The 17,090-nt window shown below is 49.2% G+C and overlaps 1 protein-coding gene across 1 annotated transcript in view; it reads left to right on the top strand.

The window, feature by feature from the left end:
- Nucleotides 1-1,928: 1,928 nt before the first annotated feature.
- The window catches only part of NCAPD3 (non-SMC condensin II complex subunit D3), a 1,036,822-nt gene continuing 1,021,660 nt past the window's right edge, over nt 1,929-17,090 (top strand). Inside the window, exon 1 of the mRNA XM_086956941.1 lies at nt 1,929-2,066. Within this exon, the coding sequence (XP_086813067.1) occupies nt 1,997-2,066 (70 nt within the window). The 5' untranslated portion in view covers nt 1,929-1,996. The remainder of the gene's footprint in view (nt 2,067-17,090) is intronic.

Here is a 17,090-nt window from a genome sequence, read left to right as displayed (position 1 = left end):
TGCTAAAGTTCCTCACTGCTACCTTCATTAGGGAAGGCATCCCTCGCTCCATGTTGAGTGACAATGCTCCTCAGTTTATCTCGGAGAGATGGAACAACTACATGGAAAGAAATGGCAGCAAGATAAAACACACATCCATCTATCACTCGGCTGGCAACGGACTGGCCGAGAGGTTCAACCGAGTCATAATGGGCTCCATTCAAGCCGCATTAGGAGCGGGAAAGGACTGGGAAAAGGAAGTGAAGAGTACTCTGTGGGCATGCAGAATCACCCCTACATGCACAGGCTATAGTCCCTTCCAAATTCTGAGAGGACGTGACCCTTTCACGAAAGACAACCTAGCGTGGAAGGAACGCACAGTCTTGAGCAAATGGTCCCCGGCAGTGGTCCATCACAATTTGGAAAGAGCTCAGAGGATATACACTGAGCACTACAATAAGAGGAGGAATGCGAAGGAGACAAACTTGGAAAAGGAGAATGGGTTAGAGTCAAATTGGCCCAACTGAAAAGAAAAGGAGACAGTAAATTTAGCGTGCCCTTACAAGTGAAGGAAGTGTATGACAGGGCGGCGCTGCTAAGTGATGGAAAAACATGGTCCCAAGATAGGATGTCAAAACGTAATAAGATATTGCAGTGGGCCCGAGAAGAACCGCAACATCAAGGGAGCCAGAACCGACAGGAGGACAGTATCCCGTCACCGGAAGATGAAAGTAACACAAGGACGAGGGGAGAGGAAGAAGAGCTGGAAGGGGCAGACGATCCAGGAGGCGTGGAATACCAGGGCAGCCCCAGCCAAGCTCCGAGCAGAGAAACTCCCCTGGCAGCCAGGAGGAGGATAACAACCGCTGGAGAAGAGAGTTCGGAGAGTCATCCCTCTACACCAGTGAGACACACCCGGTCGGGGAGAATGGTGGTAAGACCAGCAAGGTACAGGGATTATGATATGAGAGGAGGTGAACAGCTGGAGGGCTGATGGACAGTGAGACATTGTTTTCTCCATTGTAATAATAAAAGAGGGAGATATGTAGTGTAGCGCTCTAGTTGTTACGCTGCAGCATAACAACGTGGAGCGTGGCCGCCATCTTGTGCGGCAATGAGTGCTCGGCAGGGACACCGCACGGACGTGTTCCCCGGCGCTCTTCCTAACATTATAATAAACCTACCAGTTTCACCTGAATAAGTCTCCTGTGGTCCTTGGGCAAAATAAGAACATTACAGGCTGATTTTCATGTAGCCTGGTCTGACCTGGGGTGGCAAAGCGAGCTGAAGAACTATAATGGATTCAAACCAGATCTGTGACTGGGGGGGTGGGGGGGCAGGGTGGGGGTAGTGAGTGTCTGAAAAGTTTCAATGCTCCGGCCATCTCCTTGTGTTTGCTTTGTTCACCAATGAAAAGCCAGCATTTCTAATGGTCTGCAATAGGAACCAATGAAAAAGATGGGTGCTTTTTCAAGGCCATATCCTAGATACAGCATGACTGGAAGAGACAGTGCTCCCTAGGCAAGACCTAAAAACATAACTAAATTGAGTGCATTTGACTCTTGCTATACTGGTCTAATAGGACCACCACTTCGTAAATAACCAGGTCGCCACTTTTTCATGCTTTTGCGAATCGGGGCACTCAAAGTACAAATAGATAGAACAATAAATAACACAGAAAACACAAATACTAAAATTACATCGAAAGCAATCAATTTTTGCCATTGAAAGCAATTTAATGTATCACTTGTATTATCTGCTTTTGTAGTAGCTTGTTACAGTTTCGCAATATTTTGCGAGCTAATAATACTATCTGAAAAATATTGGCATTCTCACGTTATTTCCGTAGTCAATCGTTAATAAAGACATATTCCAAGATGGCCGCCTTGTAGCCAGAGACAGAGGTGTCGTTTATGGTGGAACCCTCTGACAGTACGTCACAGTCGCGCACTGCCCGGAATGGTTTATTTCGATCTATGGTTTTGGCGCGTGTATTGTAACTGCGGTGACAGCGAAAATGTCTGAAGTTCGTGAAGAGGCGCTGCTGGAAGCGCTACAGGCTTGGGGTTTGCAGGGACTAAGCCAAGGTGAGCAACTGTTACTTTCTTTAACATATGTGACGGGGGCGTTCGTCCTGTTTGTCTATAAGAAAAGATGCACAGGGTTTTTGCATCCTGAAGGGACTTATGTTTCTGACATCCTCCCTTGTGGCACACGGTGTCTGCCAACTTCTAGTGGGGTCACTGCCGCCCATGTTGTCTGCCAGTCTCTCGTGGCATACGGTGGTTGTCCGGTTTTAAATGGCACGGTGATGTTCCCACTTGTGGTTGCATGGGCGGAGAGCGTATGATGGGATAGGGAGGCTGTCAGCTTCTGGTTGAGAACAGGAAGTTTGACAAAGTCCGGGCCATAGTCTTCTAGCCACTGCTATAGCACAGTAGGTCTGCAAATCTCTTGTCACACAAGAGGATAAGGCAGCTTTTCATAGGTTTCAGTTGTGTTTGTGCTTCTTGTGATACACGGTTGCTGTCTAGCTCTCTCTCCGTAGAGAGCAGGGGGCGATCGGTGTCCTCAAACTGCTGGGGTGTTGCGGGGGAATGGATGTGGTTGGGGAGTGTGCTGGTGCGTCCATTATGGCTAAGCTTATACAGAGCAGGGGCGGCTGGTGACATTTGAAAGTGGTGACGCGTAAACTAATTTGCATATTGCACCGCAGCGATTGAGCGCAGCGAGCGAGCCCGAACCACCTTGCATCCATCCATACATCATTCATGTATCCACCCATCTATCCACCCATCTATCCACCCACCCACCATCCATACATCATTCATGCATCCACCCACCCATCCATCCATCATGCATCCACCCATCATGCATGCATGCATCCATACATCATTCATACATCCACCCATACATCCACCCACCCATCCTGCATCCATACATCATTCATGCACCCACCCATCCATCCATCATGCATCCACCCATCATGCATGCATCCATGCATCCACCCATCCATCCACCCACCCACCCTGCATACATCATTCATTCATTCATGCATCCATCCATCCATCCATCATGCATCCGCCCATCATGTATGCATGCATCCATACATCATTCATGCATCCACCCATCCATCCACCCAACCATCCTGCATCCATACATCATTCATTCATGCACCCACCCATCCATCCACCCATCCATCATGCATCCACCCATCATGCATGCATGCATCCATCCATCCATACATCATTCATGCATCCACCAATCCATCCACCCACCCATCCTGCATCCATACATCATTCATTCATGCATCCATCCATCCATCCATCATGCATCCACCCATCATGCAAGCATCCATCCATACATCATTCAGGCATCCATCCATCCATCCATCCAACAAGTCCCTCAAAACAACTGACTTAGGGGGACTTGATTTAGTTTTCAGGCACGTAAATAACATTCCTGTAAAGATTGTAAAAACATCTAGACATTTGTTCAACTGAACACGCTCTAGGACGCTGAATCCATCACACTGAGATTCTGTCACGATAAGGAAGACCCTCCGGCGATTCCAATACAAGAACTTCACGAAGTGTAAACACAGCACACATAGTGCCCACACCGCCATCACTCGCTCCACTTGTACCCACTACATTCACACCAAGAAGACTCATGAGACATACTTGTGGGAAAACGGTGGTGCAGGTTTATTTGCATACAACAGCAGATAGGTGGGTCATCTTACAGGCGATCCAAGACGGCAGCCCCTCGCTGACCCGCCTGCCTAATTAGCCAATTTGCACGGTAAGTCGATGCTCTTGACGGTGCAATACCTTTACTAGTTATCTCGTTTACTCCCGCCCCCCCTGTCGGGGCGGAGCGATGAGGCACACCCCCGGTCGGTTTAGGCCCCCCGACCGCCCGAAGGACTAACGGGGCGCCGACGTTGCTTCCTGGAACCCCCTCGGCTCCAGGTTCTTGGCTCGGGCACCCCTACTGTGCCAGGCAGAGGTATTGCTGTCTCCTTCTGCCGCAGAGGTACCCTTACTGTCCATCTGCTTCCAGATCGCCCTGTGACTCCGCCTGCAACACAAAACAGACCATTATTTGTTCACACCAACCTGCTGCTCTGCCGCTGGGTCTGGGCCAGGGCGGGAACAGCGCAGAGTAGTCCAGCTAACACGCGGCGGAAAGAGGAAGTACTGAACCGGGCTGGCCTAGATAAAGGCCCTAGGCCCGCCCACCACCTTTACCTGCTCGCGTCTGCATTGGCCACACCATAAAGGGGGGCGGCGCCCTGACTGTCGCGCTGCTGACGTTTTGCTCGCGAGGCATGTGTCACTAAGACGCTGTCTCGCGTTATCTCCCCTTCGTGTCGCGCGGCCAGCGGCATTACTTCTGCAGTAGTTATTTTTGAAAACATTACGGCAGGATTAAAAAATGGATCTGGTGGCAGAGTTGATAACTTCAAAATATTTCTGACGTGCTCCTTTCAGTCACCACAAATGTGTAGAGTCACGGCCGGCATGAATCCGGGTGGTACGCGCGAGGGGGGGGGGGGGGGGGGGGGTGTATTTAATTACATTTTTACAAACAAATAAACTTACCAAGGTGAGAAATCTCCTCTGCCGGTCCCGCCGCGCATCCCGTCTCCGAGTCCTCTCATGGCAAGTGGCAAATCATGAGACTGGATGTGACTCAAGGGCAGCTACTCAACTGTATCCTGCCTGTTGACAGGGCATGGGGCGGCCATACGTCACCGCCCGTGCCGGATCCTATCCTCAGGCTCCTGTACTACATTAGGCATGCGCAGCATGCCTAATGTAATGTCAATGGAGGGGGGGGGGGCTGAAATTAAGAGCGCCCCTTGCAGATGCGCAGTCGGAGTCTGCTGGACTCATGCTGCTCTCGCCTGGTGCACGTTTGTAGTGGAATGACCACTGACTGTGCTCATGCGCATTTGAATCTGTGAAGCAGCTGCCAGCACAGGCAGGAAATGTAAACAGACGAATTTCGTCTGCCGTCTGTTTACATTTCCTGCTGTCCGTGGGCAGTTTTGCTTGTTGAATCTGCCAAGTGGGGCGCTGCCCCGACGCCCCTATGGACCAGCCGCCCCTGATACAGAGTTCTGTTCGCGTTCCTTCTCTCTCTTCCGTGCCAAGTCAGTATTGTGATGTCATCCGTGTCCTGTAGGCTTGTTATGTGAGTCGGCTCGAGACTCCCTCGGTGGATGATTGCACCTCACACATCATCGTTGTGCTGGGGCATGGTTGCGGTGTAAACAAGGACACTAAACACCAGAAGTGGTTGCAGGTATTGGCGCCCAACCCTCCCCCTTTTATGTCACAATATAGTAGAATAATATGCCGTTACTGGTATATGGCGAGTTCATAGGATGATGCTTATTTCGAAATTTATAATTTGATAAAGCGAACCCACCAGCTTGATCAATGCAGTCAAGCTCCAACAGTCAACTGCCGTGAAGACGAATGCTTGAGTTAGAACGCATGGATGCAATCTGATGCGGGAACGCCCACAACATAACATTCTTATAACAATACAAGGATACCTGGTTGTCACAGTTTTCACATACTTTTGAAATTCAAATAGTGGAACTAAATTGTTTTTGACCACCAACGTCTATCAGACAACTGTACAAGCAACTTTAATCACTTTAAATGGCCCATTGAAATGAAATTCAACTTTGATTTTCTAGATCTCACATCTTTAAGCATTACCAAATTTCCAATCACAATCTGTTACTTACTGATCATGGTATTTTTTTCATTTTGTTCTGTGAATCTTCTACTTATAATCCGATTTTTTTTCCATATCTCATTGCTCCTGTACACTTCTAGAGGACGCTTTTAGATCCAATCAAGTAGGCCACAAACTAGTACGAGAATTCCTGCCCCATATCAACGGAAAAGGTGTTGGTTACCCCAGTGACTGTATGAGGAGTGATATGATATGCCCACATTTTATTTCTTACAAATACCTCTACATCCACCCCACAGATCACAGCTATCTGAATTCCCTCTTTGAGCAATCTATTTATCCTCTCAACAGCTCCATTAGAATTAGGACTGGATAGAGCCACAATATAGTGTTATATACCTTTGTCCCTCATGAAAGATTAATTTTTTTCTGAAACTAATTGTTCCCGATTTATCATTTCATAGCTCTAGTGGGTAACCTTTCAGAACAAACACTCTGCTTAAAAAATGTCAATAGCTACTTGTGTTCTTATTTCGTGAAGAAACTTGTAATAGATCCATTTGGTAAAATAATCAGTCAACACTATCATACTTGGGCCCTTCCGATAAGTTAGAAATGGGTCCATAGAAATCTAATGCCAACTTACACCATGGGCAGTCTGGCAAAGGACTAGGCAACAATGGTGTTTCCTTCATCTTTTAGTGTTTGTTGGAAAGCAAACATTCTTTATACTTTTCATCAAATTCCTCCATATGCTTGTCCATACAAGGCCACCAAAAACGATGCCTCTATCTTTTTTGTGGATGTAGTTCCTAAGTGTCCAGAATGTACTAACTTAATAATTTTAGGTTCTTCGGTGGAACACATTTGCCAACTCTTAATAATATACCAGGTGTTATTGTGAGTTGGGATGCTATTTGGTTAAAAATATGTAAATCTCCGTGCAATTTCTGAAGTGGTTCCCACCCCTTGCTAGCATATTCAAACACTTTCAACACTTTGCCATCCTCTACAGCTTTGTTCCACTCCTCCTCACTAGTAGTTCCCTGACACACCTCAACTACATATATTCCAGTAACTAGATGCTCAGAATCCAAATTCACAGACCCTTTCATTTCTTCCTTCATGGGTTATGTAGACAGTCTGCCCAGACGTTTATTCCACCTACTATGTATCGGATCTCAAAATTGTAATCTTGCCACTTTGAAAGAATATGTATCAACCATGAAGAGGCTGCAGACCATCTTATGTCTTCTAGTAGACACATCAAGGGCTTATGATCTGTGCATAAAACACATTTTGTTCCCCAAATATATATCTTGAACTTTTCAATATCCCATGCTAATGCTTCTATCTCTCTATCGTACTGTTTCTTTTCTCACTTCTGAGAGTACTCTTGAAGCAAAAGCTACTGTATGCCCCTCTGTGCCCACCCTTTGCAAATAACTTCACCCAGTCTCACGGTGCTAGCATCAATAGATATAATACACATACTTCACTTAAAAAAGCTTTATTGAACAATATTGTCATAAAAGCGAAAACAACACAATATAAAAAATGTGACTTAAACTTGATCTATAAATCAACGGTACTACAACAAACCTGATTAGTCAATGCATCTTAAAGGATTAAGTGGGCAATTTCATCCCCACAAAATTCATATAACATACTTCATACAATACAAACATGAAGTTTTTTTTTTTCAAACAATTTTTTATTACATTTTTTCACAAACACATACAGCTAATGGAACAATTCCCATCTCCTCCCCACCTTACAAGGATAGTCCGTTACGCTGTAAGCTATATACCGGCCTCCACTGTGATCCCATCCAGCAGTAACCGCCTCGTGAAGGCTTCCATGTCTCATCCGCCGTATTCTTGGGACTTAAAACAATATATAGTAAATTGAACCATACCCCCCCCCTCCCCTCCCCTTCCCCGCCATCAGTGCATTGTTGTTGGGACAGACATTGTGGGTCTGGAGCATCATATTCGACAGTTAGGAAATCATGCAATATACCTGTCGTGTTACGGGGACGTAGTCCGGAACTTGCATCAGTCCTCTATGTCGTAGTTGCGTAAAGCTTGCACTAGTGTCTCCCACGCTTGCGCAGTCTCTAAAGCTCTGTCGTTCTGCTGCCGCCGAGCCAGTTGAAACCTCAAGGTGCTCCCCCCCCAGCCCATTTAAGGAACTCATTGCGCCACTTAGCATCTGCTGGACCAGTGCATGCCTTCCAGTGCCGCGTGATTTCCCGTTTCGCTAGGATGAGTCACATGTCAATGAATTTACTGGTGACTTTATTTTTAGAGGTATGCGGGAACCAGTGAAGGACCCCCACCGCCATGTCAAACTGCAATCCGCCGTTCTGTGACCTCGTTAAGAGTATCCCCCACCGATTTACAATAGGGGGCCAAGCTGGGGCAGGTCCTTAACATGTGACCAAGTGCTCTGCATCTGGGGCAAGCCGCGGAATCTATAGCAAAGTATTTTTGTATCCAACCCGGGGTCAGATACGCCCGGTGTAGAATGTAAAAATGGACCAGTTGAAACCGCGCATTGCGCATACTCTTCCAGGCCCGGCGCATCAGCTGTGCCCACGTTGTTTCGGAAATTTCCTTCCCTATGTCCGCCTCCCATTTACCTCTAAGCGCCTCCAGTGGAGGAAGCCCCTCGTTAAGCATCCTGGTGTACAGACATGTAACTGCTTTCACTGTACCAGCTGCCATCATGGTGTATTGGCATGCCATTGTTGTCTTTGGTTCCTCCAGTCCCCCCTTCCAGTGTGCCTGTTTTGCCCGCGTAACCACCGCATGCAGCAGAAAGTCGCCTCCAGGTATTACGAAACGCTCCAAGAGCGCCGGGAACGACAATAGCGTCCCGTCCTCGAAGAGATTGCCCAGGACCTGGATCCCCCGCCTCCTCCCAGTTCTGCAAATGCGACCAGTCTCCTCCCATGTGGTAACGCTGTGAGCATCCCCAACTGGATTTCAGGGGCGTAGGGGTGGTTTACTCCTGCTCTCCGTTGTGTACGGTTCCAACACAACCTAAGTGTACGTTCTTCCTGTGTAAGATCCCTAAGGGCTAGTGTCTGCTGCATTGCTAAGTAGGAAAGTACGTGTCTAGGTATTCCCAGGCCTCGCGTGTCCACAGGTCCTCGAAATTCTCGCACTATTTCCTGAGTGTATATGGGCTGCTAAGTAATACACCTCGAAATCGGGTACAGCCAATCCCCCCTCTGCCTTGGGTCTCATCAGAGTTGCGAGTGCCACTCTGCGTCGGCCCGTTCCCCAGAGGAAGGACACGATCATCGATTTTAGGTGTTGAAATACAGCGGGAGGAACCCAAATCGGAAGCGTCCTAAAATAATATAAGAGTCTAGGGAGCGCTACCATCTTGAGTAGTGCTATGCGCCCCGCTACCGATAGAGGGAGGGTGGCCCAAAAGGACATACAGCCCTTCAGTACTCTAATGCTATGGGAGATGTTACCTTCCAATATATCAGCTGGGGTATGAAAGATATAAACCCCCAAGTATTTCAGACAACTGGGTTCCTGTCTAATTGCTCTGGCCGTGGTAGGCTGAATTTCTCCCTTGCGTACTGGAAACAAGCACGTCTTGGACCAGTTCACCCTGAGGCCAGATAGTTCACCAAAGTTCGTCAACACGGTGTCGGCCCCAGTCAGAGCTCCGTCTGCATCTTCAAGGAAGAGCAAAAGGTTGTCGGCATATAGGGAGATGAACTGTTGCCCCGCCAAGGTCCGTAGACCCCTATAAATGGCTCCCGTGCGCATCGACATTGCGAGGGGTTCTACTGCCAGTGCGAAAAGCAACGGGAATAGCTAACACCCCTGCCTCGTACCCCTTTCCACCGGATATTGTGGGGAGATCAGCAGACCCGACCTCACTCTAGACAATGCTGAAGCATATAGCACGGATGTCCATCGTAGGTATCCCTCTCCCACCCCGTAACGGCTGAGCGCCCTGTGGAGGTACTCCCATTCTAAGCTATCGAACGCCTTTTCCAAGTCGACCGATAGTATCATGGGGTGAGGGGCCTCCTCGTGGCTCTCCTCTAACAGGCGAACCAGGCGTCGTATGTTCATAGTGGTGTTGCGCGTAGGTATGCAGCCCGCTTGGTCAACATGAACCAATGCGGTCATGTGTTCCAGCAGCCTGGATGCTAGAATGCTACTTAAAATTTTGTAATCCGTTGGGAGCATCGATAAGGGTCTGTAGGACGCCGTATCATTGCTCTCTTTATCGGGTTTGAGCTGGGGGATCACCAACGCCTCGCGCATAGTGCTCGGCAGGCATCCTAGTTGTTTCGCCTCTTTATATACTACCAGTAATCGCGGGGCCAACAGGTCAATATAAGTAACGTAAAATTCGATGGGTAGGCCGTCCAGCCCTGGGGTTTTATTGCGCGCCATTCGTTTTGATGGCGCAACGGATTTCCTCTATTTCAATGTCTTTACCCAAGTCCTGCGCCTGTTCAGGTTCCAACTTCGGAAAGGGGAGTCCTTCTAGAAAGTAGTCTATCGCTGAAGTGCCCGCTATCAATCTACTCTGATAAAGAGCTTCATAATAACCTAAGAAACTATGAAGAATTTCAGGTTGGGTATATACTTCCTCTCCCTCTGAAGTGCGCATTGACACTATGGGGGAGCTGCATCTCAAGGGGTTGGCCAGCCATGCCAATAATGCTCCTGATTTTATCACCCTCTGCGAGGGACCTGGTTATGTAAGTCTTGTGATCGAAGCTGCGCAGCCTTTCTATTTCTACTGCCACCGCTTCTTTCGCTGCTGCATTCTTTTGCTGCAGTTCCGGGTGCCCGGGCCGTAGGAGCTCTATTTCTCAGAGTTTCCGATCTGCTTTGCTGAGGTCGTCTAACAGCACTCTACGCATTCCCACCTTTTTAGCTATACAATAGCCTCCTATAACTACCTTGAAGGCATCCCACTCCGTCGCTCTCTCCCTAGTCGTGCCTTCATTTTCTGCAAAGTAATTAGTGATCCTCTCCCCCAATTCCTTGTGGAACAGTGGGTCCTCTAGCATTTCAAGGCGTAATCTCCAGGTAGGAACACAAGAGGCACCCGGAAACCAACACACGTCAATCAATAGAGGTTGTGATCTGAGATCGTCCTTGTTAGATATTCGGTTTTAGTGATTGTGGGTGCCAGCGACGCAGAGCACAACAACGCATCTAGCCTCACATGGAGCTCGTGCAGTCCCGAAAAATAGGAATAGTCTCGGGTGTATGGATGTTGGGATTGCCAGATGTCAGTCAGACCCCACCCCGCCTGCCACTCCAGTCTACCCTTGGCTATTCGGTGTGTTGGGGAGTCTGCCAGCGGAGGGTGCGATCTATCAAGGGCCACATCTACCACCGAGATGAAGTCGCCTCCCATCAGTAGCGGCTCCCCCAAGAAGTTGGCCAGGGAGCCCGATAGTGACGCGAGAAAGGCCAGCTGGTCCACATTAGGTGCGTAAACGCTACAAAGGTTTATGTCCTTGCCCCCCAGTTTACCCGCTATGGCCACAAACCGCCCTTCAGGGTCCACCACATGTCTGGTCATCAGGAAGGGTACTCCAGCCCTAATCCAAATTAGAGTGCCCCTAGCATAAGCTGAATACGTAGTGCTGTATACCTGTCCTCTCCATCTGCGCTGCAGCGCTAACCATTCTGTCTTCGTCAGGTGTGTTTCTTACAGTAACGCTATTTGGACCCCTCTGCGCACTAAGTAGCCATGTACTTTGTGTCGTCGTGTCATAGTATGTAGCCCCCGTACGTTCCAGGTAATGCATTTCAAGTTAGACAATTCACCCATTGTCCCACAATGTCCTGCTCTCTCTCTCCCACTCAGTTTCCACTCGGTTCAAATAAGGAAATGCCCCTGCACCGATGGCGTGCCCACCCCCCAACAAATTAACATTCCCAAATCCCTCCCCAGAACAGGACCCAAAGATCGCAATCTAGTTCCCATCCAAACACTCTCCCCAACAAACAATCAAAGAATCCCGACGGTAGTCACCGCGGGCTTGCCTTAGGGGCAAAGTGGGGGGCCGAGTACCAGCGGGACGGCCGCCTACTGCTCAAAGTTCCTGTTTGCGAACGAGCTCTAATGACATATGGTTAGCTCAAAGCGTCACCCCCAACCCAGCTATTAACAGGCTAGCAATCCCCTCTCGCTGTAAATAGCAAGCATTACTCCAAAGTTCGTTCTATGCTCAGAACAGCTCACCAAGAATGTTCATTGTCCATCCAACATTCCTTCAGCCGTCTTTGGAGTGATCTTGGGCAGGGGCACACTGTCAGTTTCGGAGTACTCTGTGTCAGAGTGGTCCTCAGCTCTGCCAGACTCCGTGCCCTCCGTCATGGGCGCCTCTTGTGACCCCCGATATGCTGGACACCACCTCTAAGACCCCTCGCCTCTCCACCGCCGTCTCTAGTAGTGAAGGTCGCCCAAGTCCTCTTCGTCCATTACGAATCCGTCTGGACTTCCGCCGCGGCCTCTCCTCAGGTGCTGTTGAAAGCTGTGATCCAGGACCATCTTTGCCGGCTCGGTACAGTTCCAACCAGCCACACGCATCAACGGGTGTATCGAAAAATTTGGTAGTACCATCCACTATTATTCGAAGTCTGACCGGGAACAGTAAGGAGTACTGTATACTCTCGTTTCTCAATTCTCGCTTGATCGCTAGGAAAGAGGTTCTTTTGCGCTGCGTCTCAAAAGTGTAGTCCGGGAAGATGTTGACCCTACTGTTCTCCACCTGGAAGGGACCATTCAACCGGGCATTATTGAGTAGCAGGTCTCTGTCCCGATAGTGTAACAGCCGCGCAACCACTGGGCGGGGGGGGCGGCCCTGCTGTAGCGGTCTGGACGGAACCCTATCCGCCCGTTCTAGCGTGTAGAAGGAGGACAATCCCTCTGGCGCCACCACTGTCCGGAGCCACTCTTCCAGATAGCGAACCATTTCTCCCACTTCAATTTTTTCCGGCAGCCCTACTATTCGGACGTTATTCCGGCTGTTACACCCTTCGACGTCCTCTGCCCTTCTCTCCAGCGCATCAATTCGGGCCAGGACATCCGTCATAGTGTCCAAGAGCGTCTTTTGCGCCGGCTCCAGGGTGCGAACCGCACTTTCCACCTCCTGACCTATCAGAAAGCTTGCCATGGTCAGCCCTGAGCAATTGGAGTCCCGTTGCAACCTGTGCTATGTCTTGTTGGAGGGCCACTCGAGTGTCCGTTATTGCAGTTAAGATCTTGTCCAGTTGGTGCTGGAGATGCTGGTCCCGTGGCGTCTCAGGGTCTAGTTGTTCCCCCTTGTCCGGCGTCTCCACGTCTGAGGCAGATTACGTACTGCCCTTGGCTCCTTTTGGTTTCCCCATTGCAATCGTGGCGTCCAGTTCTAATCGGAACAAACAGAGAGCGAGCCGCCCAGCAGCAGACGTTTCCTATCAAACCCCACCACGACCGACCAGTCTCTGCTCTCCGAGTGGGATTTCGCATGGGCGTGCCCTGCTTGAACTTAAGTGCCAGTCTATGGGGAATCCACCATCAGGCCGTCCAGCCCCAACCAATGTCTCTCCGGTTCCCAGCCCAGAGACGAGCAAGACGGTCCTGTGGGACCCTCACAGGGGACTGTGGTCTAGTCAGAGGCAGCACCCACCGCAATCTCAGCAGCAAGACATCATTCGCCCCAGTCCCCGAACAAGCCGCCTCTGCGCCAGATGGCTCCGCCCGTGGTTCAGGTGGAAGCCGACTTTAGTCACCTGTGGTCTGGTCACAGGGGGGGGGCCTCCAATACGCCCAGCAGCGTCTTGCCCCACTGCACACCTCCTGGGTTGCCGCCTCCGCACCACCTCTCACAGGGTCCCACAGTGTGCCCCCTCGACCTCCCGGGCTTCAACAGGGTGCAGGGCGCCGATTGCTTTACTCAGTCGCTGCGTCCCGTGTACGGCCCTCTGTTCAGGCTCCTGGGGCAGGCAGCTGGTACACCCTGGATTCCGCCCACTCCGCCGCCCACTCCGCCTGGTCCCGCCACGTAGCAGGGCTGCCCACTGAAAGTTCATAGGCCGGGAAGGCCTAGCCCCGTTTACAGGTCTCCCAATGGCTGTGCAGGGACTCAGTCGCCATGTTCCCGTTTCTCCCCCGCTGCCCAGGGGGACATTCCGCTCCGTCTGAGCCCACAGCCGGGAGGGGGGCCTCACTCACCAGGGGTCCGCCGGGGTACTGATTAGCTCAGTCAGCCCACAAATTCCCGCGAGCGCTCTTCTCCCAAGGCTCCGGTCCGATATGCAGCCTCCGCCGGTAGCCGCGTGTGCAGGAGCCGCCATGCAGTGGCGTCCGAGCGTCTCCAGCGGTCCGAGCTGCCAGCGCCTTTCGCTCTAGGGGTCGCAGGGGCCCAGCACACTCTTCAGACACCGCAGCTCCGCCGGGCCCTCGATCGGAGTCACCGCCGCCCGGCCGCCATCGTGTTCACGGCGCCGTTTAGAATTGTCGGAACTCGCCCAGCCCCTATCACCGACCACAGGCCTCGCCGGGATTCCTCGTTGCCGCTCTTCAGCTGAGCATCCTCTCCCACACTATCTCATGTGGGTTGGGGGTCGGCGATCACTCCAGAAACAGGATTAAATGCAGCTCGATCGCGGAGCTGAGCGCTCAGGTGACCTCCACCATCGGCGCTCTAGCCACCCTAAAATTATACAATACAAGCATGATGTATAATGTAGTAAAATACCACAACTCGACGGGGCACAATCCTCAAAACGCACGGTAATCCAACTAAGAATGGACAATCCGTACAATGTATTAAATCAATACAGTCAATATTTTATAAAAGCTCCATACTTAAAACTGGTAAAAAGTAAAACAAATTATTAAACCAAGCTAAAATACAAATGATAAAAGTATAGATAGTGGGATTCAGTAACACCATAAAAAGATCAAATTGATGCTTCAGCGGATGGAGAACCTAGTGGCAAAGGAGCTAGATTGTTCTCTTTTAGTGCAGTTTTGGTTCCAAACCCACTTTAGAAATTTGACTAAGGGGATAGCATATCCAAGCGAGGGATCAGTCCTCAGAATTCTTAAAGTTTCTCTGCTTTGCCTGGTGCCCAGGTTCTTACACATAGGCACAAGCCAACTCTTTTGTTTAGTAGCTTAGGTAGGGCGTACGTTTCCGCATGATCAACACTGTAAGGGCACTTATCTCCCGCTTCTGACCAATTTAAAGTGTAGGTATTTATAGGCAAAGTACAACTCTGAATTGGAAGTAGAGATTACAGTCAAGGGGCTTGGAAATAGTATCCCAGTATGGTTCAAGATGGGGGCGGGGTTTAACTAGCAAGACCTCCCTGTCAGCGTTGCACTGTCACTAAATCTACTACGATTGTGCCCCACCATATCCCAGTATTTACTCTTGAATACAGCTTTAGGAATAGTCACTAGGTTAGTGACTATTCGGGTTCTCCCACATATTTTCCTGGGGCCGGGTTTAACTAGCAAGACCTCCCTGTCACTAAATCTACTACCATTGTGCCCCACCATATCACAGTATTTACTCTTCAATGCAGCTTTAGGAATAGTCACTAGGTTAGCCGGGTTCTCCAACATATTTTCCAGGCAGATTAGAGACAATGTCCCCTTACAAACAAAGCCAGCTTATTTTATAGTGACAGTCTGCATCTTGGACATCCCTTAAGCTGCTTGAGTAGGTGGATAACTCGGGTGAGACTCAAATCCTACGCCAGTATAATAAGGGGCGAAGCCTCGCTAAATTTGCCACAGAGTGCCTTCCCATGTCGTTAAGCAGTGGGAGGAGGGTGTGCTCTTAGGGATGCTAGTGATTGCACAAAATAACTTATTTTCAGCAGTAGTTAGTTGCACAAGGTTTCCATACCCCCTCAGCTCCGAACCATATAAAACTGAGCTAATCACCTTAGCATTATAAATCTAGAACACAGGGCTTACAGGTTTGGTCCGAGACAGGCGAACTTCTTTACTTTCTATGTTTTAGAGCCATCCCATCAATATAGGGACTCCATTTCATTCTTTTCTTCACGGTGACGCCTAAATACGTGAACGTATCTACCTCCTTCAGATCCACGCCCTCCATCAAGATTTTCCCCCTGAATTATCGGTGTTTGTTAAAAGACATACATTTTGTTTTATCTGCATTAATCTTAAGCCCTCTGTCACAGAAGTCTTCAAACAAAGCCAATGCACCCTGTAATCCACTGGGGGTCTTGAAAATTATCAGGGTGTCATCAGCGAACATAAGAATTGGGACCCACGAGCCAACAAGGGTAAGGGAAATCAGAAGGTGTTTGGGCTAAAAACGTAGCTGCCTTGATAATAAAAGGGCAGAACAACGTGGGTGCAAAGATGCATCCTTGGCGCACTCCCTTTTCCACCTTGAATGGCTCTGTGATTTACTCCTGTGTGCGCCCCAGGGTATATGGGCAAAATTGCTCTTGTGTAGGCGCATTAGAAAGATTAGCAGATTGACCGGCGTACCCAAATCCTGCAGCACCTCCCATAGTTTACCACGGGAAACTAAAGGCTGATTTTAGATCCACAAAAACTACGTACATACTGCCTTTGCCTAACATCATTGTCTGCCATTAAATCAGAATATATCTAAAAACTTGATCCACTGTACTAATTTGGACCCGAAAACCAGCCTGATGAGGAGTTAAGGTACTGTTTTCGTCAACCCATTCCTGTACCTTCCCCAGGGCAAGGCGTGCCACCACCTTTTGGATCGAATCGATAAGACTAATTGGCCGATAATTTGCAGGCTGCGAATTGTCCCTCCTTCTTGTGGATTCGAATTATCTCCGCCACCTTCCACGATTCAGGAATAGGGGCGCCTGGGTCATTTGCTAGTAGTGTAATATACCTGCACCCCTTTTCTCTGTCATGTAAAAAAACGTCTGCGGGTATACTATCGATTTTCGGAGCTTTACCCCTCGTAATGGCATGAATAGCAATATTTACTTCTGAGGGTTCAAATACTAGACTCCTCCGGTCACTAGGTTTATTTAGTGGACGTTCAGGCATCCCTACATCATCTAATGAATATTGTTCAGAGAAATATTTAACCCATTTAACCTCACCCACATGATTGTGCGGGTGGGGAAGGAGATGCCCCACTAGCCCATTTTACAAGTGCCCAGAATTGTTGCAGGTTGCTTCTCAAGCATGCTCCCTTCAATTTCTGCCATCTTCTCATCCCACTCTCGTTTAATCCTTACTCTGTGCAATTCTCTGTGCATACCTTGTTTCCCTAATGGAGTTTTGGTTTCGAGTTCTAATTGCTTCTCTGAGGGATTTATGATCGTCACTACTTTCTTTGTTATACCAAGTTTGCCTATTTTGTTTAA

The sequence above is a fragment of the Lissotriton vulgaris genome, chromosome 2_1, assembly GCF_964263255.1.
Source record: "Lissotriton vulgaris chromosome 2_1, aLisVul1.2, whole genome shotgun sequence".
Taxonomy (NCBI): domain Eukaryota; kingdom Metazoa; phylum Chordata; class Amphibia; order Caudata; family Salamandridae; genus Lissotriton; species Lissotriton vulgaris.
The sequence above is the reverse complement of the archived record's forward strand: the minus strand, read 5'-3'. Positions and strand labels throughout refer to the sequence as shown.